A 27,602-nucleotide genomic window follows, 5' to 3' on the forward strand; every position below is an offset into this window, starting at 1 on the left:
ACAAAATCTGCATGACTGTGAATTCTATTGTCTTTAATTCGTATTCGTACTACTGCTAGTTTCAGAATTAGTAGTCTTAGTGCCAGTAAAAATAGCAGCAGCTGTAATGCCATTGATTATCTGAAGGCTGAATCTATTACATTAACACACTGGACTTCATATTTTCTGTTTACACTGCACGCAATCTTGAAAACATACCTGCACAGTTCCTCCACTGCACATTTTGTGTTTTTACATTTTGTATTCTATTATATATTTTCTAATATCCTTTATTTTTGTACCTTATTCATATTTAATCTGTCAGCAGGAGCTCTGCTCTTTTTATATTTCCTTGTTGACTGTTTTTGCACCAAAACACCAAGTCAAATTCTGTGTAAATGTACTTGGTAATAAACACCGATTTACGGTAAATAAATATCTACTCCGAAGCTATGTAACTTTTGGTTATTTTGCTGTTTTATTCATTTATTATTAAAAAACAATTTTTGTAGTCTACGTATAGGAATCATAGGAATGCGAAGCATTACCTAGATAAATGTTCATTTAAAGAGCATTTTGAAGTCTTTTATTTTATTAGATTTCTCCGGAAGTTGTTCACACTATAACCCCGTGGAAGCTGCCTGACACTTCTTCTACGATCACGGCAGGGCAGAGCCAGACAGATGATAAACAAGTATCAAGACAGTTTATTTTGGACAGACAAAAAGAGATTATTCGTCAACTCAGGATCAGTAACATCTCTGCAGTCCCTATGCTGCACAAGGCATGGCCGAGAGACAGGACAACGAGGTAACATCAGCTTTTAAATCTGCAGGAAGGAGCACTGGGACATGGTTCAGGGAAATGATGTACATTTGTTTACGTGCACATTTGTTTGTGTTACCAGTCAGAAGTCGACACAGTTCAGTTTCGAGAGAAACACTGACGACAACAACCTCAGCCTAACAGATTTGTGCTGACATGAAAGAGGAATTCAAAGTTGTGTTAGCCCAGCAGCTAGCACAGAGAGCATTAACACGAGTCACGTTTAGTGTCTGACACTAAAGTTATTATCTGTCCTGGAAGAAGAAATAGAGTATGTCGAACAAAGGTGACCCTGCAGTGTCGTCAAAAACACAGCCGTCATACAACACCCAAGCAGCTGATTTAATAAATGAGTATGATGTAACTTTGGTCAATTCTCAAATGTGTTTATGTTACCACGTTAGTTTTTATAGCCTGTAGTGAACCAGTGAAGATGCCCATAGTTTTCATGGAATCCAATATATCACATCATTTTTCCACCTGGGTAATTACAGGAAGTTAGTCTACAGGAACACTATTAGACATTTGATTAAAGGTGGATTGGTTGTATCCATACTGAGATGACTGAGTACCTACACAGGCATCATACTGACCAGAGATGCACAGATTTTGAAAACCAAGGCCGATGCTGATACCGATGTTTGAAATAACAATTTAGCTGATTGCCAATTCTGATACCGATGTTTGTTTCTTCTTTTGGTGTGATGCTGCATTCATGTGGTGTCGACCAAATTGAGTTGTAAAATGCACACGAACACCTGCTCAAGTCGGAACAACAACTCGGAAACTCGGGAAGAGAATGAGGTGCCCGACTTCCCGACTTGACGTCACAATCGTCATCAAATGGGGGGCAAAATATGTTTTGTTAATGTTAACATACTTTTAATTCATTCAGGTATTGCACATCAACTTTTTGCTCAAACATAATTTTGAACAGTAACATTTCACTGATCTTCTTCGTACCATCGACGCTTTTTTGTGCTTTTGTTACAACATTACGACTTTCCGAGCTGAAATCACGTGAACACACTGAAGTCGGAAGAACGACTTCCCAACTTGGAAACTTGGACCACCCGAGCAGCACCTGAATGCAACAGCGTATGACTCCCACAGTGCCACTCCCTTTTTGATTTTCTCTCATGTGTGAGAATGAAAACAAGTCAGAGTTTGTCCAACAGGTGATTTAATCTGCCCAATAAAAAAACCTCTTAACTGAATCAGTACTGAGGTGAACTCATGCTGCATTCAGGTGCTCCTTGGATGGTCCCATATCCCCGAGTTGGGAAGTCGTTCTTCCCACCTCGGTCTGTTCACTTGAAGTTCAGTTCGGGAAGTCGTAATGTTGTAACAACTACAAAAAAAAAGTGTGGATGCTACAAAGAAGATGAGTGAATGTTTCTGTTGTTATATTCGAGCAAAAAAGTTGATGTGCAATATTTCAATTCATAAAAAAGTATCTTAACATTAACAAAAACATATATTTCTTTCCCCCCGTGTGATGACGAATATGACGTCAAGTTTCCGACTTGAGCAGCACGTGCATTTTACAACCCAGAAACTTGTTTTCCTGATGGGTCCGATACCACATGAATGCACCATAAATACAAGCATTAAATTGATTTGGCACAACAAATAGGCCTCGGCTACTGACATGGGTCATGCTTCATTATTTGCCGATGTGCAGACGCCTGTCAGTAAGGTCGATATCATTCAATACCGACGTTGAGCCGATGCAACCCTATTTAATATGCCATATGAAAGCCTGTTTTTTTTTTTGCAGGTCTACAGTTGTACAAACAAGGAAAGATGCATGATAGATCTTAACACTGCCAGATTTTGTTGTGTTTAAAACTCGATATCAAGTGCTTTGTTTTGCATCAATTGTAATTTAGCTTTCCACTTCAGATCAGAAAGTGAATCTATCTTTGTTTTTGTCTCGTCTTATTATTTTGACTATTATTAAGAGTATTATTAGTATTACTGTTAGGATTGTTTTTCTTGTTTTTGCTTTGTTTTTCTGTGTATGCATGGAGGCCTATGTATGCAGACATGCATGTATGTATGTGTTCATGTTGGTGGAGGGAAGGGATATACTGACATTCTGTGTACAGTTTGTTGATCGTTGTATACCCATCCAAAATAAAAAGATGATTAAAAAAAAGAAAGAAAGTGAATCTTACTGTACTACTCAAATCGTGAACACTTTCCTGTTCTATGTTTCTCTTGCTCTAAGGTGGAGGAGGCTGACCAGATCTACCTGCTGATGAAAGAGGAGTATCGGATATCTAGGAATGTGCGTCTTGCATGGTTCCTTGGTAAACTAAACCAAGTCATCTGGCCAGCCTCAAAGCCGGAACTCGTGAGTGTTTCCTATCTTTCTTTCTTCTCTATTCTTGTTCTCATCGGTGGTCCGGCACACCGAGTTTGAAAAGTAGCTGATGGTATGGGTGTGCTACTCTTTTTAGCACACCCAATTGTTACATACAAATTCTGAATGGTTTGTCACTGCTAACTTTTACGACCGAGATCCATGTTTTCTACTGGCTCATTAGCCCTCACACCTGACAGATACAGATTATTTGAGGCACCCCATCGATGATTATACGTTTTGCAGGCAGGCTGGCGGGTCCTGCTGAAACATCCTCAATCCTCTACAGAACGTGTAGATGCAGTACTGCTCTAAATGTGGCACTGCTGGTGTGTCACTTTTGTTGTACAGTTGACCAGACACCATCGACCAGTCTTTGACCATCATCACTTTATGCTGTTATATGACACATCAAAACGATATTTATAGTCCTGCACAATATGAGACGAATATGAGACGTGCGATAGCATTGTCCAATAATGGGACAATTATATGAAGCACGATAAATTAACAAATATAGAAGAGTGTACGTTACCCTTAACTAATTTTGTCTTTCTGCTGTTTTCCATGTATTTTGTTTTTTTTAAAGATTTATTTTGGGGCTTTTTATTCCGTTATTGTAGAGATAGGACAGTGGATAGAGTTGGAAATTGGGGAGAGAGAGAGAGAGGTAAAGGATCCACAGGTCGGATTAAAACCCGGGCCGCCCGCCTAGAGGACCACAGCCTCCATACATACATACCTAGGCAACCGACACCCCCTGTTTCTCATGTTTTACACAACACCTATGTTGCAACATAGTTCTCCTGAATCTAAAATCAATCCAGAATAGTTTTTTCCTCCACTTATTTGGCGTCATTTGTCTGAGGGTAGCAAAATGTTTTAAACCTGAACCTCCATCAAATAGGTCAAATGTACACATGCTGAGTGAGAAAGCATTTGATGGTTACATGAACAAAAATCTTATTTATGGCCATGAATTCAGACTTTGAAGATGTTTTTCTAATGAATGCTCGTGTTGTTATGATGAAATTTGAATTAATTGCGTACTCTAATATTTCATGTTTTTTTTGATGACATAAAAAAAAAAACAGGGATAGGTTATGCATGTCCAAAGAAAAAAACATACACAGGTGCTGGATTGTAAATCAAACCAAAGGTAAGAATTAAAAAAAGGATCCGCACACTGTATTAAAAACTCCAAGCAACTTTGATTTCAAAAGCAACGATTGGATCTCACAGATCTTCTTCAGGCATTTTTAAGTCCTTTTTAAGTCTTTTAATACAGTGTGTGGATTCTGTTTTTAACTCTTTAACTTTTTTTATTGATGACATAAACCATTTCTGCTATGAAAATAACATAATTTTACCATAATCCCACTGTGACATCACAAGGGGAGAACATTTGAAACAGAGCATTTTTCTCTGTGTGTGTAAGACTTATGCAGACCACAAACAAAGAACTAGATGTATTTATTTCACATTTTGTGGGTCAGTAGACACTCAGGTTACCCAAATGTTTTCAAAAACACTGTAGAAGTGGATTATTATAATATGTCCCCTTTAATGGATTATATTAATGTTAAAAAAGGTGGTCTGAATGAAACTATGACCTTCCAGCAGTGTTGAAAACAAATAGTGAAAGGATAACCTGAAAGTTTCAGACACACATTTCAGTTGTTGATAAAAGGAGTCTGATCTGGTGTCGTTTTGTGTCTCTGGATTTATTCACAGCTGAGCTCAGAGAACGAATTGGACTTGCTCAGCATCTTACCCAAAGGATGGCAGTCGGAGTTCTCCCCCTCGATGTACCCCTACATGTTGATGCCATCCACTCGGGCCACCTTCCTGGCCCGGAGGTACCGCTTCATCATCGAGCTGGACCTCAGCCCCTCGACAGGGATTGTGGTGAGACTTGAAGTTTATCGTGAACAAGTGGTGAAACATCTGTAAAACACATTAAGAATAACTCTAATGGGTTTTTATCAGGACCTCAGTCACTCTGTCACTGTTGGATACTCTGTTAATACAACAGATTCACAGCTGGTATATCAGTATGGGCCTTAAACTTAAGAGTAATGCTATCTGTGTGTGTGTGTGTGTGTTTTCTCCTTCTGCAGGATGACAGCACAGGAGAGATGATATTCGATGAGGTGTTTCATGCCTTGTCCCGATGTTTGACTGGTCTCAGTCAGCCGTTTAAAGTCCCGGGAACGGATGAAGTTTTCAAGCCCAAGATCTTCATCACCATCTTGGTGTATTCATCAATTATCGGACTTACATCCCATCAGGTTAATGCTCTGCTTTTATTTCTTTATTTTTCCAGTGTTTTACAAAGTAGATGAGATCTTAGGAGTCTTGGAATGAAAGGATAAATTAAAGCCCCCCCATCCTGCGTCCATGCGTTAAGGGTCACATATTATCCTCCCTTATGACAACTTCAAATGAGTCTCAGAGCTCCCCAAAACATGTCTGTGAAGTTTCTTGTTCTAAATCCACTTTGATCCTGTATTTGATCATACCTATAAACCCCTCTATTTCAGCCCTGCTCAGAACAGACTGTTTCTGTATCTGTACCACATTTTCTGAAAAATGGAGCAGGCAAAAATATCACATCTGGAACTGGCAGAATAAAAGAAGAATATAAGAGCCACAAAACAAACTTAAACTTAATTGACCTTTGCTTATCATTTAAGCAGCCAAATGCTCTAACTGTTTTTTAAATGGATACTCGTTATACTTATCTGACATAATTTGGCTCTAAATCACAATCATGCGTATCTGGAGGGGAAATTAGATCATGCAAAAATGTATTTGGACACACCAGTGTGACTGACTCTGTGTTCTGACACCGGCATTGAGCAAATGCAGAGATAGACTAAGCTCTCACAGAACAGAATCTATTCATTCATTCATATTACCAAAGAATGGTGTACAAACAGGCAGCGGGTTTAAACGACACACTCACTGAAATTTAAATTTGTTCCCTGCACTATGTAACTGGTGAGACAATAAGGATACTTTATTGTCAATATTATACAATCAGGGGGGAAATATCCAGATGTTTCAACAACAAAAAAGAGATGAATACTAGAGCCCGACCGATCAATCAGCCAGCCGATAATATCGGCCGATATTAGCAAATCAAGTCACTATCGGTATCGGCTAATTTTGCCGATATTTGTAGATTTATTCACTAGTCCAATAGCATTTAAGTTGAGTATCGTTGTATTAAACTAGCATTTGTCTTTCTTTCTGTCACCAGAAAAGTGTGCTGTATGGATTACAACAAGCATCATCACTCTCCAGAGTATCAAGTGGTGATGAAAGTACAGGCACAGTTACTTTCCACGTGTTTGATAAATCAACACAATAAATGTGTATATCTATCTCTACGGATTGAAGATAGATCTAAGAAAGATATCTGCCAATATATCGGTATCTGAGGCTTTTTCTCCCTAATTTCGATTTATCGGTATCAGCCCCAAAAATTCCATATCGGTCAGGCTCTAATGAATACATCATCTGCAGTACAGCCATCTAGTTGATCTTCATTTAGCACTTTCAGGAGTCACATTCCCCCACTTCAACTTTACTTTCTGTCACAACTATAATGTTTATCACTGGTTAGTAGTTAAACACTTATTTTCATGAAATGTAAACACTCAAACTCTTAACTTGGGGGCTCCTGTGACCTTTAAATCAAAGTAAGCACAGAGCCCTGATGTTTTTCTCCATGTGAGGCATGAAGCGGCTGTTGTTGTAGATGCATTGATCTGACAGTCTTTCTTTCCCCTTCAGGTTTTAGTTCAGGGCTGTCAGCTTGATAGGACGGACCTTGATGAGTTCCTGCATCAAATCTATCAGCAGCTCAGAGCAGTGGAGAGCAACATCGCACAAGTCCTTCATCAGCAGCACGAACAGGCAAGTGAACAGTATTGATATCACATGTACAGTATATGATGTTCTGTATTTAGTTCTTACCTGTTAACAAATCCAATGTGCAGACCCACAACAACAACAATGGGTGTATGAGTATTGAGTGTGCGTCCAAAGCTGAAACATCATATTCTCATGCTGAAACTATAAAACACTTCCTCACTGTTTACACGTAGTCACCTTTACTTATCCCAGAGTGCAGCTCGTTCCACGCTCCACACAGACCATACGTACATCTGCAAACAAACAACAGCTGGAGTTTGTCAGAGACAACAAACAAGCTGACAGAGATTATCGCCCGCACGCTGACACCCTCGTGTTGTCACTTTGGGTAATGACACCCACGAGGTGCATGACTTTTTTTCTTTGCTTTTAGCCTCTGGAGCAAGTCCAAAGTTCAGGTGTCCATGGCAACAACCTCGATGACCAGTCGCACAGAAAGCAGAGCATCTCCATCGTGTCAGCTGATATGGGTCTCGTCAGCATGGTACGCCAAGGCATCCTGGCCCTTCAGCTGCTGCCTCCAAACTCCAGTGCAGGTAGGTTTCTCTGAGGAACCCCAAGTTGTTACTCAGTTTCTCCATTAACGTCCTCAGAATCTGAAAAGTACAACTTCCTGGTTTTAAAGGTTCACTTATCTGCTCTTTAAATCACGCATAAAATAACAAATAAAATAGGGCGCCGGTAGCCTAGTGGTTACTCTGTGTGCCCCAATCTACAGAGGCCGTGAACGGGCATCTGGGTTCGAGTCCCAAAGTTCCTTTCCAGCATGACGTTCCCCACTCTCTCTCTCTCTCTCTCTCTCCCTTGCTCCGATTTCTGACTCTATCCACTTTCCTGTCTCTTAAATAACAGCTTAAAAAGCTAAATAAAATAACAATATTTTCTCTTCCCTTCAAATGTTTCAAATGTCTGAGAACTCGTCCTGCTCTCAGGGGCGTTTACTAAAAAAACTAAGTCGAAGCTAACGATCAAATCAACGCTATGTCCTGCGCTCTATCTTCTGATTGGTTATCTCCTGTTTCAGTTGGAATACGTCACGATACGCCTGTTAGATACTCTTGAAGGTCCGTTTCATGGGGACTTTTTCGGCTCATCTTGAGCATCAGGACACTTAACTTTATATTCTTTAAATAAATTAGAAATAGTGTGGAGTAGTTGTTGATGAATTAGAAAAAGGAGCTCAGGTACACGTTGAATCCCTACTTACTTTAATATCTCCAGACTGTTAGAATATGTGAATCATTTGTTTATCGTTGTTTTTCAGGTATCATTATAATCACAGATGGAGTGACAAGTGTTCCCGATGTAGCCGTGTGTGAAACCCTGCTCAACCAGCTCAGGAGTGGAACTATCGCATGCTCCTTTGTGCAGGTAAGGACCAAAACATCTTGAGGTTTGCTCTGTTGAAATATTCGATTCTGTGCTCTCGCTGGTATTTAAAGGTGTTGTTGCTGTTTCTTCTTCTTATCTGTTTACCCTTTGAATTGCACTTGGACAATAATATTCCAGTTTAAAAGAAGGGAGTGGATTTATAACCTAGAAGATAAAGAAATGACGGGGGAAAGCTGAGATTTTAGGATAATATTAGAAACATGCATTTACCACTGAGGTGGAGGTCGGAGCAGGTCGTGCGTGAATGAGGACGGTGGTGGTGGTGATTTCCTCACTGAAGGTTGGAGGTGCTCTGTCTACTGGAGAGCGTCCCCAAGACCACTGTTTCTAGAAATGTCACGCAGCAGGGATTCTGCTGTAGAAGCACTTCTGTCACTTTGCTCCTGAATGGAGAAGGCGTGTTATGAAAGCGTGATCGCTGTTCTTGTTATTGTGTTTATGCCTCTCCAGGTTGGCGGTGCGTACTCATATGACTGCAGCTTTGGCTACATCCCCAACGTGGAGCTGATGAAGTTCATCTCATTGGCCACCTTTGGTTCCTTCCTGCCTACCTGTCCTGATGTCGACTTGAACAGCCAGGAGATGAATGCGTACCACAAGGCCTTCCTGACCTATTCCTTCCTTAAAACTCCTGAGTCCATGAACTCCGAGTACTTCTGCGGTGAGCATGCGTTACTTTCTGCTTTATTGACACTATGCATATATTTTAAGATTAAGACATACTTTATTAATCCCACGAGGGGAAACTAAATTTCACACTTTGATATTGAACATGCTACACACACACTGTGCCTTGCTCAAGGGCACCTAGGGAAGCAAACTAGCACCTCTCCCTCCGCCCACCAAGTTTGCAATTACAAACATCCGAATACTGAGCTTTAGGGGACCCCACAATGCCTCCAAAGGCCTTCAATAATATCAAATAGAATCCTTCTTTCAGACACCTGTGTACCTACACTTTTTTAAAGATTTATTTTTGGGCTTTTTGTGCCTTTATTGGAGGACAGGACAGTGAATAGGGCTGGAAATCAGGAAGAGAGAGAGTGGGGAATGAGGTTGGATTAGAGCCTTGGCCGCCCGTTTAGAGGACTACAGCCTCCATATATGGGGCATGCTCACTAATCACTAACCACTGCTCCCCTGTACCTATATATATATATATATATATATGTATGTACAGGGACACACACAGACACATATATATATATATATATATATATATATATATATATGTGTGTATATGATAGCCCAAATACTTAATTCTTTATTTACTTTTTTATAGTTTCACAGCACAAACTGTTCAATGAGCATCTGTTGTCGGCCAGTGGTAACCCCGCTCTGGTCATGAGGAGGAAGAAACACACAGAGAAGGAAGTCCATGCCAACTTAATCAGCGTGGTGTCTGTGCGACTGAGAGAGGGCTACACCATCCGAGAGGTCAGCCTCACAAAAGGTAAACTGCTGTCATCTCACAAATCCGAGATATTGATAAAAATCCTGGAGCAAAGAGCTAAACAGAATGTACGGTATAAAAGAGAATGAAGCGGATGGTTTCATGGTGCAGGTGCTTTAGTTCCTGCAGCCTTTGACCTTCTTACCTAATTCATCTTAAATCGTCAAACAAATATTACTAAAGTGAATCAACTTAATTGAGCGTGCATGTGTGTAGTTCTCATGCTGGTTACTACTTTTGATACTATGATTATATATTTTTTAAATCTGTAGTGCTGTCATGTTTTGTGTACAACTATGCATTTCCAAATCTTCCATCTGCACCTCAATTTACCCTCAGTTATTAATAAAGACATTCAAAACGTTTTTTAAAGGTGGGACTCAGCTGGAGGTGAAGCTGGTGTTGTTATGGAAACACAACATGCATATCGAGTATCTGGCAGCTGCCTCTTGGCCTTTGGACCCCGCCAAGAGAACCACCAGGGTGGAGGTGACTATGGAGGGAAGCTACGACATCCTGCATGACATCAGCTGCACCCAGAGGAAGCCCATCACCAGCCCGTACCGCACTTCTGTCATCCGGCGCTTTTGGAACACACTGCAGAGGTACAGCTGTCTAAAAGAGAGCAGGAGAAACACATTTCAACCACCAAAAGATGAGATTCCACTGCTGAAAGTGATGCTACCTAACAGCGTGTTTTGTGTTTGTCGTTTCAGCATCAATCAGACCGATCAGATGTTGGTGCACCTCCAGTCCTTTAATTCAGTTCCTGAGAACTACATGATTCCTGAGAGCACCAAAAATGGAGTACCTCTGTTTTACATCCCTCCTGGCTCTACTACTCCGGTACTGTGCAGACCCTCACCGATCACATGTTACCTGTTCTTACATTTCTATCAATCCAAAGCTACCAAGTGACATTCTTACCACCAGGAGGTGCCAAATAGACATGAATTAATATTCAGATATTTTCAACAATCAAGCACAGAATTACTATATTAGCACTTCTCTCTTCAGATGTTTTAAAGAGGACATATGATCTCCCTTCTCCACCTTTTCAAACAGTCCCCTGTGGTCTAAATGAAACATCTGTTCTGAGCTTTGGTCAAAATATAACATGAATCAAGCACCAGAGGAGGTTTGTGACCCTGTATAAACCAGCTCTCACAGAACGCTCCATTTTGGTGTGTGTGTCTCTTTAGTGAGTCAGGGGGTGTGTGTGTCCCCTGACTCCTTCACTAGCGAGAATAAAAATGGCGGACCTGCGCAAAAGTTTTGCTCTAGGCTGGGGGTGGAGTCCATGGGCGGAAATATCAGGGGAGGGGATTTTTTTTTACCTGATTCCCACAGTGATGTAACAAGGAGAGCACATTGTAAACAGAGCATTTTTCTCTGTGTTGTAAGATTCATGCAGACCACAAACAAAGGACTGGATGAGTTTATTTCACATGTTGTGGGTTGGTAGACACTCAGGTTACCCAAATATATGTTCAAAAACACTGTAGAAGTGGATTTTTCACAACATGTCTCCTTTAAATGTTCTTATGTCACCTGAATATTCATAAATCATTCTAAATTGTCAGGTCATAACATCTGCATACTGAATTATACACAACTCTGTCAGAGGCGACGTCTTCACTGCAGACGTTACCATATGTTAGATCTTTTATGATAATCAGAAAAGTGAACAATATTCGCTACATTGGATTTCTATTCCTCCTCAACTAAAGTTTGTCCTGTAAATCTTTTAATAGTTTAAAGTTTTTATGTAGACAGCTGGTTGATGTTTCCATCCAGCAAACTTAACAGTAATTTTTTATGTTCCAATTCTTGCCCTAACTGTAAAACCCAGGTTAAAGGAGCAATATGTAACTCTGACACTCAGTGTTTAAAATGTGTACTGCAGTCTAAATTCTAAACATTGTGGAGAGCTGTCTCCCCCCCCCACCTCCTTTCTAGAGTCGATGCTCACACAGGTTGCCATGTGGTGGATACTGAAGCTTCAGTGTTTAGCCAGCTCTGCATCGGTCTGTAAACCTTTCTGTGTTCTAACCTCTCTCCATTTTTCAAAAACATCTCCAATATTGATCCTAGTTTGAGCACGTTTCTGCTCGTGGAGCTTATTAGAAACATGCAGAGGCTTTTTAGGTCGGGTACAATCACTTCTATCTGAACCAGTTCTCTTGCCCGCTTCCATCGCTGCAACACCTGTTGGTTTGACCTGATAACTGCTCTCATATCTGGTAAACCGAGAGGCGTCCAAAACGGCCGTGTGGGGGCTCCTCAAAACCGCCTACCTTCTCTGGTCCAAACAAATCCAGAGCATTCAGGACCAGAATCTAAACTTTGAAGGAGGACATACTGACTGCTGCATTGTTGTCAGAGAAGCCAGCACTTCAACATAGCATGTTTCTTTAATGTCTGATCATAGAGTAAGGTCACTTTATCATTTCATTCAGTAGATATCTTACAGATTGGTCCTTTAAAAACTGGTGTATCATGGCAGTTTTTTTGATAAAAAAATAAGAAAAATATCCTTAAGTTTGAACAATGTGCTTTAATAACTGATATCGTGAATTTGGCCTCTGGGTATTTCTTATTGCTAATCATCCCCCCCACCCCCACACACACACACCCCCATCAACTTGAAACCCATCATCCTTGTGTCTTCTCAACCTTTTTGTAAAACGGTCCGATCGTCTCTTTTGTACAGGTCCTGTCGCTGCAGCATGGTGGATCCAAAGACTCCTCCCAGTCCCAGTTTGCTTCCTACTGGAAGCCCATCCTCTCCATGGACGCAAACTTCTGGCAGAGATGGCTGCACATGCATCGCATAACGATCATCCTGGAACATGACATGTGAGAAAAAGAACGTTTTGAATACAGATTTTTAAAAAAGTATTACAAGTAGATTCATCCAGGTCTGGACCATCAGTAACGTCTTCACTGATACCAGTGACACTGGTATATAGGAGATATATTTTTTTTATTTAAAAAAGGTGGTTGTGATTAATTAGTTCCATAGTTAAAGAAAATACTTGTTTATCTTTTTGAATTCATGTCCCTCCAGGCCGGTCCCCAAACACCTGCACACAGCTGGAAGCAACGGTCGTTACAGCACCATACAGTGCCGTATCTCCCACTCTGCCCTGACGTCTCTTCTGAGGGACTGGAGCAGCTTTGTGCTGGTGGAGGGTTACTCGTATGTTAAACTCATATACAGGTGAGGCGATGGAGGAAAAGAAACATTAATGGCTCCTGGAGCTGAAATAATTAGATTTAGTTCTTCATTGATTATTGAAAATAGTTTCTTATGAATGGAGTAATAAATGTTGTTAGACGTACTTTTGATTGTATCTGATTATTTCTCCTGTAGTTACTGTCTTAAGAACATGCATGTTTTAAATATGTAAATAACTGAATCATCGCTGTATCCATGAACCAAAGAGAAAACAGTCCCAGCTCATTAAGCTCCTTAAAATTAGAATCATATTTACTACATTGTCTTTCTTTGTTTCTTTCTTTGTTTCTTTTGTTTTGTTCTTTCTTTCTTTTTTTGGTTTCTTTCTTTCTTTTGTTACTTTGTTTGTTTGTTTCTTCTTCTCTTTTTGTTTCTTTCTTCCTCTCTTTCTTTTTGTTTGTTTGTTTCTGTCTCTTTCTTTTTGAACAGTTTTCCTGACCAGCCTCCTACCTCCTTCTACTTGGTCCGTCTCATCTCAAAGACACCGTGTATGGTGCTGCGTTTGGGTTTCCCTATTGGTACAACGGCTCTTGTGAGAAACAAGGTACTGAGAGTAAAACAGACGAGAGAAGAACAATAACTCTGTGAAATCATTCCTTTCAGTCTAATGTTCAGGTTCTTCTGTCACTCTCAACATGCCCACACATTTGATTCACTTTCAATCAGTCTTTTATTACCAACAAGAAATATAATATTTGCAGTTGAGTAATTGCTCCAAATATTCTTTCAGATTGTAGATACTTTAATAAAGTAGACTTTGTAAAGAGTCAGTGGATAAAAAGACAATCATGTTGCCATGTCTTTAACCGCTCACTGAAATAAGAAACCTCACTTGTGTAACTGTTCTCGGGTAACCTGCTGTTTGTGTTTCTTTAACAGATTGTGGAGGAGCTGCGGGAGCAGATCCTGAAACTCCGCTTCCCTCATCGTGTTCAGAGCAAAGAGGCAACCCCAAAGACAAAAAGGAAGATAGTCGGCCATCCATCACCATCCAAATCACCCTCAATCCCCGCCCCCAAACCTGCGCTGTCAGACAGGCCGTGTGTGGTGGTGCTCAATAAGCCTCTGGAAAAGCTCCTCATAAGGTTAATGCTCATGACAACATCAAAACCGCACATTGTTTTACTCTGTCTTATTTTGTATTGTTTTATTTTATAATTCTTCATTTAAAATGTTTGGTAACAGGGGTCTGTGACTAAAAGTCAAGTTGACTCTGGTTTGGAAAGATACCATAATGAGCTTTCCGTTCTTTGTAGGTATGAGAAGCTACCGTTGGACCTTCGCACTCCCTTCATTTTCCACATGGAGAACTTCCCCCCGCCCTCAAACAGCACCGTCCCCCTCAGCATGGCAGCCAACCGCACAGCCTCCTCCACCCTGGCCTCCCTGTCCCGTTACTTCCTGCACCAGCGCTGGGTGTGGAACGTGCAGAGCAGCCATGGACTGACTGTGGCCATGCAGGCGGTCGCTCACATCCTGTCCATGCTCTCTGAGTGAGTTCACGCGCCTTTTGGTGGCCATGAGGTGTTGATGCTGCATTTTAGGAAATTTAACGTTCTGCTCTGTGAAGATTAAAAGTCATGTTTGCCTTTCATAAGAGTAATTAGTGTTGTGGTACACGAAATCGGTCTTTCTTTTTGAAGGTCTCATCTCTGAATCCAAAGCATTTGTACTCGGTCTTGTCTAGATCTCAGACTAGGCGGACTCCAGATTTTAAATCATCACTGAAAGGCTATTTTTTCAACATCATTACTGAGATTAGAAGGAAAACGCCTCTTTTTAAAAGAACAGATAATTTCAGTTCATTTATAATTTGATTTTTATCACCCTGGTTACGACTGCAACCTTCCAGGTGTTACGGTCTAAATAAGTGACGCTGCCTGCTACACAAGATGATCATTTTTCATTGATATGTATGGTCTTGGTCTTGTCTCGGTCTCGGAGCACTCTGGTCTCGGGTATGTCTTGGTCTCGGTTGATGTGGTCGTCTTGACTACAACACTAGTACCAATGACACAACATAGATGGTACATGTTTCATATTAACAGCAAAGCAGAGTGTGTGTTGTGCTGATAGAAGAGCAATGGGTTCAATGTTGAATATGCATCTTTTTAAAATGTGTGTATTGAACATCTGTCCTGGTTTCTGTGAAGGATTCGCATCTCAGAGGGCTTTCACTTTGCGGCCACTGGTGAGGGCATTGTGAACATGGTGATCGAGCTTCCAATGAAGGTAAGTAGCAGCAGTACATCAAAAGAATGAGAACAACAAATGTGAAGTTTTCTAATGTTCACATTCTTAAAGGGATTCTTCACCCACTGAAACATGAATCTGTACTGACATTGGATCATATATGTAGTAGAAATGTGAAATACATTTTGAAGTTGGTGCCTTCTTGACCCAGAAAAGACAGAAAGTGTCTTTTTGGCTCATGTGGATGAAAGACACCAACTCCCAGAATTTGGCCACTCTGCTCTATTTATAGACTTATTATACTTTATTTATAATGGCTCGTAGAGATAGACGCAAACATCCAATTCGAGCACAAGACCTTCAAAATCCCCTTCATCCATATCAGTTTGAAGTTGAAACATACTTTTATCATACTTTAGTTCTTCTCAACTTTCTGAAACTGTTAGCATAGCTTCCAAGCAATATGACGGAAGTTCAGTTTCAATTCTGGGAGTGAGGTCCCACCCACTGATCTGCAATAGGTCTGTAGCTCCCCCCCATGGGCGGGTTGAAAACATGAGGAACTAGCAATGTAGTTTCACCCCCTCTAACCAAAGCAGCCTCAGAAGATGCAAAATAATGATGTTTGCGTCATTGGAGGCTCCTTTTCAGACAAGAAATACAGATCTTTCCCATCTCAGGGGAAAATGAGGGCGGAATGCACAACCATTCAAAAATACTACCAGGTTTCTAATGATACCAAGCTAAATGCAAATGTATGAAGTATCCCTTTAAGAACTGAAGTTCTTTGATATAAAAACTATTACTTATTTGTTTCTTCTTTTCTCTTCATCTTTAGGCTGTCTCAGGGGAGACTGACAGAGAGAGTCACTCCTGTATCGTTCAGTACATCCTGTTTCCACCTCACTCTACATCCACCAAGGACAGGTGAGACTGGGAGCATCATCTGTACCGACAAAAAAGCTTTCAAAAAATAGTTTGGGCAGCAAAGGATTGAACCTGACTCTGATCCAATCTATTCTGTTTGTAATGTTGAAAATGTAGACTTCAGTTTCCAACCTAAGTAGTAACACATTGCAATGGCCAAGTTCAATCAATCAATCATTATTTTTACAGCACTTATTCAAAACAAGTGTTACCTCGAGACGCTTTACAAAAGAGCAAATGGGATAATATGCAGGAAGGATTTCTCCTTTGTGTTCCTCGCGCTCCTGTTGTCCACACTTCCTTGACACTGAGGTGGAGGTCGGAGCAGGCCGTGTATGAATGAGGATGGCGGTGGTTGTGGGACGACACAGTCCGATGGGGTGGCTGGGCGTCGGGCGGTTAAAGACAGAGTCAGTAGCTTTTTCCTAAAAAATAAGATATGAACTTATACAAAAGTAATGTGGCTCAATCATCATTTCTGGGCCTTCATACATGTGTGGTGGTAGATGTGTTTTTAATTGACTGTACGTTTCCTTAGGAGGGAGGGAGAGTATGTCACAGGGGAGTTCAGGAGTTTATACAATTCAGAGATTTAATGCAATTCAAACCTGCGAATATGACAGACGTGAATGTAGCGGCAAAGCCGAGAAAATAGAATCACAGTGAGGCGAAACACCACGCACATAACGCTCGTTCTAAAACGAGGGTGAACCTTGGGTCTGCTTTTATCCGCGGATGCGTAGTTGGTCTGCTTTCTGCTGGACAGGAGGGGGTCAAACACCTTAGCTCAGGGGTTAGCGTCTGCTAGCTTGCTAGATGATCTGCTTTTCCATTACAACACATGTAAAAGGCCTATTCTCAGGTGGTTTGCAGTGTAGCTACAGATAGTAAACATGCACGCTAACTTTCTACATCATAGCTGTGATTGGCTAATTAAAGGTAAGCTAACCATGATTGGTTGTTTGGATCCAACTGGGGGAGTTTAAAAAAATGAATTCAAAGTGCTCTAATGCACATCTCAGACTTCTGACATCATTTTAATGTAATATTCTAAGTGACATGTTGTGATAAAAATGTGTTATTTTAAAGAAAATTCTGATGACATAATGTTGCTTTAAGTCCACCTACATTACAAAGCCGTTATTGACTAACTGTGTCTCTAACCATTAGAGTCAGACTTTAATGGGGGTAGAATTTATACTTTATTGATCCCGCGAGGGGAAATTCGTTTTTTACACTCTGTCTAGTTAACATGCTACACAAACATGAACTGAAATACACACACATGCACAAACAGGATCCTGTGGACATGCACTAATGGAGAGGTCTCAGAGTGAGGGGGCTGCCCACGGCGGGCGCTCCTGAGCTTGTGGGGGGGGGGGGGGGGTTGGGTGCCGGGACTTGAACCAGCGACCTTCCGATTCCCAACCCAAGTCCCTACAGACTGAGCTACTGCCGCCCACTATATAATAATATAGTAATATGAGACCTGTGTATTGCTGAAAAAGGAATCAAAGTTGTGGACAGTGATTCAGATGTCTGTAACTAGAACATCTGCCTATATGTTTTTTTAATACTTCTAAAATGTGGTGCCAAAGAAGACTTGTTCAGAAAAAGAATCAGAATAGTTTTTTATTGCCAAGTTCATTTACACATACAAGGAATTTGAATTGTTGTTTTGGTGCAAAACAATTAACAAAGGAAATATAAAAACAGCAAATAACTTTCAGAATAAGTCTCCTCACAGAGTGCAGTGTTGTGTTGCTGCACAGGGTTTACTGAAACATGTGCCATGAAGGCCGAACAGTCACTGTACAGAGTTTTATTCGAGCCCCAAACTTTTACAGGCGCATAAGAAATATTACAAATAGATGGAAGAGCTCGGTAAACTTACATGCCTGTAATGTTTTTTAAAACAAAACTCGCTCACACCAAAGAAGGGAAAGACTTGCAGAATACAAAGACATGCCCACGATTAGAATATTGATAAATAAATGAAATGGCAAATCAATAATTTGATCTTATTCATAAGACAGCTCGTCTATACGAACCTGCTGCAAGGTGGGGGACAGCGGTAGACCCTTGTTTATGTGTTTTTATTCAGCAAACTAATCAACACTCAATAAGTTGGGTCTCTAATCGAGACCTACCTTTGTTTGTCAAAAAGTGCAGCAACACCAGGCAAGAGGGACTGGACTGGGCTTTTTTATTTTATGTTTTACGGTATATTGGTTTACATACAGTACGTATGGTCTGCATACATTGACAATGACATTGACCCTCCTTCATCAGCTGTCACAAAATATGCAAATAATTGCAATCTCTTTTGTACTGGTCGGCTGTACTGTGACGGTGTTTTAACAACCAGTTTTTGTTTTTGTGGGACTTCAGCTTCTCCACTGATGATGACAACGACACTGAAGTGGAGGCTGTCGATGTGGACACAGAGCTGAACCTCGTGACAGAGTGTTGGGTAGAACCGCAGAGTGGCACCGTGATGAACTGCATGGAACAGCATCGCCACTTCAAGGGCCTCAAGTACCAGGAGATACCTCAAGCAGTGTGTATAACGTATTTATACAGCACCACATTCCAGCCTCATGATCAGAGCTGAGCGGTGATATTCTGAATCTCTCTGTGCTCACAAGGAGCTCAGTTTCATTGCTCTCTGTTTTGTGTGTATGTATGAATGTATCTAAGGGTTTATTTCTAAAGTTTCTCTCTTGTATAGATATTCCCCAGAGATTTTGCCTGTATGTCCACTATGATGACCTTTGAGTATTTGAGCCAACTGTGTCAGAACAAGGACCAGGTCTGCTCAATGCCGGCTGGATTCAAGGATTTGAGAGGTAGAATAAACTTTTTTTTTTTTGACACAATTCACATTTTACATTGTTATTTGACCCTGGACAGGCTGAAAACTCTCAATGACCGCACCACTGCAGTAAGGACCTCTTCAAATCGTTAATCTAATAAACAGTATTAAAGGTCACATATTGTGCAAAATACACTAAACCTTGTTTTTTCTCTGACACTAATATGTGTTCCTAGTCTGTATACAAAGCCCCCGGTTATGAGAAAAGTCCATCCTCCCCATATTTTACCTACTCCACTTTTCAGAAAATGTGTGCTCAAACAAGACTTTTGGAGATTTTCCCTTCATGACATCACAAAGGGCAGTAACCCCTCCCCCAGGTGGGTGCCACTCCCATAGCGAGGTATTTGTTCTGCCCTCTGAGTCTGCCTTCTCACCGTAAACAATAGGACATAGGACAAAGCCCGAGCCACCCAAGCCCTTCCAGAGAGGGGGCGTGGTCAGACACAGCTCATTTACATTTAAAGGTACAGACACAGAAACAGCCTGTTCTGAGCAGGGCTGAAATAGAGGGGTTTATAGACATGATCAAATACAGGATCAGAGTGGATTTAGTAAAAGAAACTTCACAGACATGTTAACGGGAGCTCTGAGATTTATTGAAAGTGGTTGAAAAAGAGGAGAAAATGTGACCTTTATAACCACTCTTTAAAAATGTTTTTTTTTTTTTTTAATATCCTGTATCTAAAGTGTTCAGTAAAAGTATGTTAATGTATTCATGTTCAGAGTACTTTTCATGCTCCTAAGACATGACTGTGAATGTTTTACTATATTATTATTGACTTGTTGACAATTATTGATTTCTCTTCTTTTATTTTTAAAGGCGAAATCTTTTTGACTTGATGAATTTTGTTCTTCTGTGTTTGCAGGAGAAGCCTCGGACCCTGAGGACAGCATTCACATGGTTCCTTTCCAGTTTGACCTCATTCAGCTGCTACCAAAGTGCCAGCAGGTGGAGCTCTTCTTCCTCACGTTCACTACAGGTAATGAAGTCAAACTGCTCTGTTTTATTACGGGGATGTTGAAGAAGCAAGCAGCTGACAAAATGAATTGATATCCTTGTTAGAAACAATAATCATCCTATGTTGACATGTGGGTCTTAACCTCTTCATCTGAAACAGGGGAGAACGAGGAGCAGCTGCACAGCTCCCCCTGTCTGCCTAACGAGCTCCTGCTCAGCCTCTTCCACAGCAGCCTGGAGCATGAGCTCAGTGACAGAGAGATCCCGTTAGCTGACAACGACCACGCCGCCTTCATGCTCCACATTTTAGAGCGAGAACGAGACGGCCATGTGGCTCCTTTCTCCCTACCTGTAATCAAAGGTCAGTTCACATCTCTTCATCTCATCCCTATTTACAACAACTCAACACGTTAACACTTTCAGGGTTTTGATTTGATAACATTTACCTTTCGATGTCCAGTCGTAATAAAACACAGAGCCTCTCACTGAGTCTCTGTCTCACTCATCGTATCAACATATCTGCTTTTCTGTTTCGTCTCAGAGGAGTGTGTGAAGCCTTCAGAAAGACAGGACACGATGACATCCTTCCACACCACATGCAGTGGCAAAGAGGTGATGGGATCGACCAGCACTTTACAGGTTATACAATAATATATGTTTGTGTGGATATGTATGTATAATGTCTTGGCAAATGAATATTCAGAGTCCTTTTTCTGACATCTAAAAACACCTCGGGGGTTACTTAATGAAGCAACAAAACTCCCCCAGCGTTGATCAGAGTCTGATACAAAAAACAGCTTATTTCATTTTACAGGAGAAAACATAAATCCTGACTCAGCTGAATTCTCCCTCTCAGGCTCCCTGCTTGAATAGGATTTGAAGAAATACTCCATTAATAATAAGCCCTGTCGTGCCGAGCCTATCCTTATTTACAGTGTTCAATGATTCATTTTTGCAAAATGCAGCCCTTCGTCTTTTACACACACACTGTAGACGTCAGTGTGACTTTTGTAACATGTCTGTGCTGCTGCATGTGTTTTCACTCGGATGATGGTGCTATAAATGAAATATAAATTATATAGGTGGTTTACAGCTTGAAAATGACAACCTTCAAACTGGACCCCTCCTCCTGAGCTCATCACTTAAAGAAGTGCTCACCCACTGCAGGACGTAGTGTGTATGTTTACTGCAAGCTATCAGACGCTAACACAAGCTAACAACCAGTGTTTGGCAACTTCCTGTCCTGCAGAAAGCAGGCACACTCAGGTTAAAGCCAACACAAGATTTACCATATACCATTTTAGAGTGAGCTTTTTTCTGCGTGGTGTTTCGCCCCACTATGATGATTACATTTTCTCTTCTTTGGCGTTACGTCCGCGTCTGTCATATTCACCAGTTTGAATCGAGTCCAATCACTGAATTGTATCCACTCCTAAACTCACCTGCGCGCTCTAATAGGCTGAAAGGAAACACACCAGTCAGAGGACAGGGTCTCTGCAGACACAGTCACCACCACACATGTATGGAGGCCCAGAAGTGATGATTGAGCGGCTTTACTTTTTTAACTCTACCTTTAACTTAAGAGATTTGTCATTCATGGCGTCAAATGAATCTCATTTTAACCAGTACAATATACATATAAATAACTGCATTGATTAGTCTCTACAAGTATAAAACATGTGGTTCTTCTCCTTTTCACAGAGTTTCAGTAATGCTGACCTTGTGGATGAGGAGCCCTTTCTGTTGGAGAGGAACTCCTCCTCACCGCAGTGGAGAGCCTACGCCAAGTACATCGGCTCACAGCAAATTCTCCTCACCTTCCTCCCTGCTTCCTTCGCAGGTACCCCTCGAGTCATCTTTAATGTCCAACAGCTCTTTTCTTTTTTTATTGAGGTCAGCTGAAAGATGGTTGTGTGTCTATTTTGCAGATGTTCTTATGTTGAAAGCGGAGACGGAGCCTCAGGGTAATGTTGGCACACAGGAGGACGACACCCTGACACCCAGCAACAGATCTCAGGCTGACTCCCTTTCTGGCTCAACCAGTTGTCTGGAGAGGTCTGAGTCTGACATTAGTTTGGCTAGTAAACTACAGAGGAGCTCCAGTAGTGGGCACTTCAACAACAGGTCCCCGTTACTCTCGCCACAGTCCGAGGGCCAGACTGGGAATGCAGACTCGGTCATCCTAGACCATGACAGCTGGGACAGCAGAATGTCTGAGACAGAGGCTGGGAACCCAGGCTCAGGTCTTTTCATTGCTCTTGTCCATTTTAGTCACCTTACAGTTTCATATTTTACTCGCGCCTGGTTTGGCTGAACAATTGGGAGAGAATATTTAACTTTCTTACTTTTCCAGATCTGGGAGAAAAAGAGGGAGTCCAGTTCTCTGAACCACAGAAGGCAGATTTCCAAATCGGCTTCGACAGGCAGGTTCCTCAGCCGAGCAGCATCGACTGCAGCCAATTAAAGTGTCCTGTCTACGTTTACAACTGCTCCCTGGATCACCTGAAGGAGCAACTGGTGCATCCCAACTCCAACCGCCAACCCAGGGACATCTTCCTCAGGTACTAGAAGAGAGAACAGGCTCCAAAGACTGACAGAAATGTGAAAAATACTGAGTTCTTTAAAGACAACAGATTCAGTCTGTTCTGTTGCATAACGACCCTCTATTACCACATTTTAAACTCACCATCAGCTAAAACGGAAACAACAAGCATGAACAGAAAGAATTTATCTTTGTTGGGATTTTCTTCCATCTTTACCTAAAACTGTTGTCCAGAAGATCATTTCAGAGTTAAACAGCTTAAGTCATAGTTTTGTCTTTTAGCTGTGATCTGTTTTTCTTACAGCGGTACAGACTGTGGTTATCTTCCCTCCTCATGCAGAAAATTTCACTGTATGCAGACATGTAGTGTTTGCAGTGTTGACATTGGATGCAGACTGATGCCTAATGTTGATATTTTATATTATGGTGGAGTTTGGGCTTTTAAAGGTTTAAATTTAAATTAGTTAGTAATAATAGTAATAACAATATTAAAAAAAACAAAAAATTGAATAACTTGATTTGTATAGGATAACGTTTTCAAAAAGAAGTGACAAAGTGCTTTCCAATTAAATAAAGCAACAACAAAAAAAGTCAAAACAAAGACAGAAATCGCCCAAAAAAGTGCCGATGTATGAACCTCCCCACCCCAACCAAGCCCCCATGCCCCACTGACAAGTCACACAACCCAGGTACCAACCCTAACCACCCCACTGCCCCACCAGACCCATGCTCTGCTCATGTGAACCAGCAAGGAAGTAACACCACCATCAGACCCCCCCCACTCCAACCCACAAACCCCAACTCAACTATGTAGGCCCATGGGCAGCAAGAGCCAAGACATCATGGCCCAAGTGAGACCCCCCCCCCTACCCCGCTCCAAAAGAGAGTCCATAGAGACTCGTTAGAAGGAGATAAGGGGGGGGCAGAGTCAGGGTGGGAAGCATTCCTTCAGTGGAGCGATGGGTGAGATAAGTCTGTAAGTCAAATGTATTAGTGCAGCACTTTACACGAACATCACAAGTGCTTAACACAGAAGGATAAAGTAACCTCTTAGGCTGCATTTTGAATGACTGGTAACTTTCAGTTCAGTTATTAATACGTGTCTTTGACTGTCTTCATGCCTGAGAATAGACCTCAAGATGCTGAATCCTGGGAGATGAATCAGCAGATGAAGTTCAGGTAGCACTGCTTGACCATGTTTCTCTGCTCTCCTCTGTCGTTCAGCTTTTACTGCTTACACCTGAGAGGTCAGGACTTGCTTTTCTGTAGGCTCCAAATCTGTTTCCCCCCCTCCTGTCTGTTCTTCCTCCTCAGGCTTGTGGTGTAACATACAAGTCACCAAAAATAATCATAACCAGTAAGCTAAGAGATCGAGAAAGAGATTATCCATCAAATTGAATTACAGCTCACAAGAGACAATGTCAAGAAAAAAGACCCAAGAATTAACGGGAGGGTCTCCCTCTGAGTCCCCTAGAAGGAGTCCAGCTGTCTCAGATCAAATGAAACATGAGATTGATTGATGGACCAAATGAATCAAACCTTTTTATTTTATTTTAAAGGAAGTATGTGACATTTTACAAATAGATACAGCAGAAATCCAGTAGCCTATATCCTCTGTAAATGTCTCTCTGAGTCATGACTGTCTACAATGAGTGAGTCCCGCTGTCTGTGATGTTGTCTCAAGAAGATATTTAAACTTGATTCTTTCTGTATTCAGGTTAGATAGAACATTTTTTATTTTACGTATTGTGAGGTGAAAAGGTAGATGTTTTAAGTGGAGATGAAGTCTGACTATTGGGTTTAGAGGAAAAAAAGAGAGAACTTAAAAAGTAACTATGAATCGACTTTTCATTTCACCACAACATATTAGTCAAGTCCCCCCTCAGCACCGGGAGAGAAAACAAATCCTGCCGCCGTCCCTGATAAAATGTCTACATTTAGTTCAAAATCAAAATGCTGTGCCAAAAGCATTAAGAGGACCACTGTGCTTGCTGCAGCTTTGTAGGAGAGCGTGAATGTTGAAGCTCTCTCTCTAGTGACTCTGCACTAAATTGAAAGCTGCTTTTACAAGGACAAGAACACTGAATGCTTCAAACCAATGCTGTTCAGTTCAGCTGTGACTCACAGGCTTGTTGGCTTCTTTGACTTTCCTTACTGCAGTGACGATCTGGGCTATGCTTCTCTTAATGGGTATACTTAAATACATTTAATGGATACAAACTGTGGTTTCGGGGATGACATTACGATATGCATTTTGATCGCCTGTCTGCTGGACTCTTGTCCTCTGGCAGGTCACTGTCTCAGGACCGCAGCAGTCCATCCCCTTGGGCCGATCTCCTGGCTCAGCCTCACAAAAACAAGGAACTAGCCAACTACTGTGGCCTGCTTCAGGAGCATTACCACCAGAGCTACGTCAAAGGTAACGTCTCTCCTCAGAAAACCTTCACCCCCCTTTTTGAAAAAATCCACAACTTAAACTTTTACTCTTGTGTTAAATCCTGTAAATAGGACAAGCCTAAAAATCAAGGATCTCTCTGAGGACCTTTTCCTGCAGATGTTGTACATTTTTGTTCAACATGTCACAAAGACACTTTATTGTATTACTTATTATTATTCCTCAGGAGTTTACTGCAGCCTGCAGCAGTCACACAGCATCAGCTCTCAGGATGTCCTGATGGCCATGGACTACTGTGAAGAATCTCTGCAGGAGATTGACATCACTACCTTCCTGCAGACCCTCTGTGGACACATCAGGGTCTTCAGGGAACACGGTGAAGCTTCAGTATGGGGAGAGAATCCAAAACCTTCAAAGAGCCCTCCCACCTTTATCATTGGAGAGATGGAGGAGGACAAACCAGATCACAGGGCTGCTCTGGCCTCCTCGTCCAGGTAAGACAAGTTTATATATTTATAACATGTATTCACAACATTGTTACAAAATTGCATGGTGCTCAAACATGAACACAATACTGTGTAATGAGATACTATCAACAACAGAATATAATCAAGTGGCAACCTCTGGTGTTGATAAATGAAGCTGATGCAGAAGAGCAAAATCATGCAGTTCGTCAAGTGTCCACTAGAGGCTGGCTGCAGAAGCACAGGAAGTCACATACACACCCATTCAAAAAAAGTCTGTTTTTACATCATACATGAACATTTTTACAGCATGGTACCAAAATTAATAGGTCTGATTAGCTCATGTTTCGATTGGCACACACTCTACAGGGGGGGTGATTTTTTTTAATTTATGAAAGATAAGTGTTATTCACAATAAGGTACGTAGCTGACGTCGCTCATACGTCCCTGCAGGGGGCTTAGAGCCCCATCGGTGGCGGTCTCCATGTTGGAAATCCTGTCTCATCCTAACTTTTAGTCAGCCTAACGACTGAAGCTGGAGCTGAGGCGGGTTTTAAGCCTTTTCACAAACCGTAACAATGCGCCCACCTGTCAATCATATCAGCTACAAGCCTAGCTATGGATAACACGTATCGTTCATAAAATCAAAACGGAGCCGTTTAAAAAAAAAAAAAAAAAGCACCGTACAGTGTGTGCCAGTGATGACAATAATAACTAATCAGAAATATATAATTTATTGTACCAGGCTGTAAACATGTTAATTTTTGCTGTAGAAAACGTCTCTTTTGGCTTTGGTGTGTATGTGACTTCTGGTGTTCCTGGAGCCAGCCTCAAGCGGACACTCGACGAACTGCAGGATTTTGCACTTCAGCATTTGGTTCATTTTTCAAGACCGGAGGTTGCCGCTTCGTTAACACCCACAATCATCCAAAAAACACATGACAACTTTCAAAATGGACAACACACTCTGATGGTGTGTCTCACACCTGCCTCTATCTGGTTGGTATTTCAGCCAGTTTCCTGTGATGCTGCACACTTCTAAACGTGATATTTTTTTCTTATAGTATTGAAATGGAGGATGTCAGTGAAGCAGAATATAGATGGAAGTCCTCGGCTCCTACATCCCCACTGATCCTGGATGAGTCTAAGGAAGCCAAAATCCCTGAGTTCTCCCTGTCGATGCTTCAGACACAGCCAAAGTGTGAAGTGTACCCAGACCTGCACAAAGTAGTACAGGTATAACATGACGTCTCACAGGAGGAAAATACATCATCTCTATCAATCGTAGAGTCGTACCTTGTTCATGTAATGTCATAAAAGTTAACATTATCATCCCTCAGGATAAATTCATGGAGATTGTGTCTCAGTATTTTAAAACTGTGCCATCCAACCCACACTACTTCTTCTACTGCCCGCCATCAACCAAGAGAGACGTAAGTAGACAGTGATGTGTTTCATATTTCCCATTGCTGCTTAAAACAAAGTGTAAGAGTCAGCTCAGGCTTACACACATAACTGCGGTTGATTAGCCAAAGTGAACCTCTGAATGTGTTTCCTCCTCAGGAGGACTCTGAGCATGCGGAGGGCGGGAGGAGACCAAGTGAGGAGCAGGTGTCAGAAGCTGAGCCTGCAACAGAGGATGGTGAGGATATATCAACCTTCATATGCATTTTTCCCTTTTTAGAAAGTTAGAGATAAGATAGTGTTAGCGTCTAAAGTCTCTTAGTAAGCATGACGTCCTCTTTTTTAATTTGGCTGGCTGGTAGTGGGTGGGGCTTATTAATTAACACAGTGACCCAGGTATGTAAAGTGTGTGAAGTAACAGCGTCCGGGGGAATCTTGAGTCAGAGCCCATATCCTTTACATTAAAGGAGCAATATGTAACTCTGCCACCTAGTGTTTAAAATGGGTACTGCAGTCCAAATTCAAAACATTGCAGAGAGCTGTCTCCCCCCGCCCCCTCCTCTCCAGAGTCGATGCTCACACAGGTCGCCATGTAGTGGACACTGAAGCTTCAGTGTTTAGCCAGCTCTGCATCGGTCTGT

General features: G+C 41.5%; 1 protein-coding gene across 1 annotated transcript in view; it reads left to right on the top strand.

Annotated features, from left to right (window-relative positions):
* Positions 1-626: 626 nt before the first annotated feature.
* szt2 (SZT2 subunit of KICSTOR complex) overlaps positions 627-27,602 on the top strand; it is an 85,042-nt gene continuing 58,066 nt past the window's right edge. Inside the window, exons 1-31 of the mRNA XM_061031482.1 lie at positions 627-789; positions 3,038-3,163; positions 4,907-5,080; positions 5,293-5,463; positions 6,974-7,096; positions 7,488-7,650; positions 8,379-8,485; positions 8,957-9,167; positions 9,789-9,959; positions 10,333-10,564; positions 10,676-10,805; positions 12,673-12,818; positions 13,030-13,182; positions 13,630-13,744; positions 14,080-14,285; positions 14,457-14,693; positions 15,354-15,432; positions 16,232-16,320; positions 18,712-18,880; positions 19,052-19,169; positions 20,065-20,178; positions 20,317-20,517; positions 20,698-20,795; positions 21,858-21,996; positions 22,085-22,399; positions 22,510-22,717; positions 24,990-25,117; positions 25,320-25,587; positions 26,622-26,793; positions 26,898-26,990; positions 27,121-27,199. Coding sequence (XP_060887465.1) covers positions 766-789; positions 3,038-3,163; positions 4,907-5,080; positions 5,293-5,463; positions 6,974-7,096; positions 7,488-7,650; positions 8,379-8,485; positions 8,957-9,167; positions 9,789-9,959; positions 10,333-10,564; positions 10,676-10,805; positions 12,673-12,818; positions 13,030-13,182; positions 13,630-13,744; positions 14,080-14,285; positions 14,457-14,693; positions 15,354-15,432; positions 16,232-16,320; positions 18,712-18,880; positions 19,052-19,169; positions 20,065-20,178; positions 20,317-20,517; positions 20,698-20,795; positions 21,858-21,996; positions 22,085-22,399; positions 22,510-22,717; positions 24,990-25,117; positions 25,320-25,587; positions 26,622-26,793; positions 26,898-26,990; positions 27,121-27,199 — 4,759 coding nt within the window. The 5' untranslated portion in view covers positions 627-765. The remainder of the gene's footprint in view (positions 790-3,037; positions 3,164-4,906; positions 5,081-5,292; positions 5,464-6,973; positions 7,097-7,487; positions 7,651-8,378; positions 8,486-8,956; positions 9,168-9,788; positions 9,960-10,332; positions 10,565-10,675; positions 10,806-12,672; positions 12,819-13,029; positions 13,183-13,629; positions 13,745-14,079; positions 14,286-14,456; positions 14,694-15,353; positions 15,433-16,231; positions 16,321-18,711; positions 18,881-19,051; positions 19,170-20,064; positions 20,179-20,316; positions 20,518-20,697; positions 20,796-21,857; positions 21,997-22,084; positions 22,400-22,509; positions 22,718-24,989; positions 25,118-25,319; positions 25,588-26,621; positions 26,794-26,897; positions 26,991-27,120; positions 27,200-27,602) is intronic.

The sequence above is a fragment of the Labrus mixtus genome, chromosome 3 (genome assembly GCF_963584025.1).
Source record: "Labrus mixtus chromosome 3, fLabMix1.1, whole genome shotgun sequence".
NCBI lineage: Eukaryota > Metazoa > Chordata > Actinopteri > Labriformes > Labridae > Labrus > Labrus mixtus.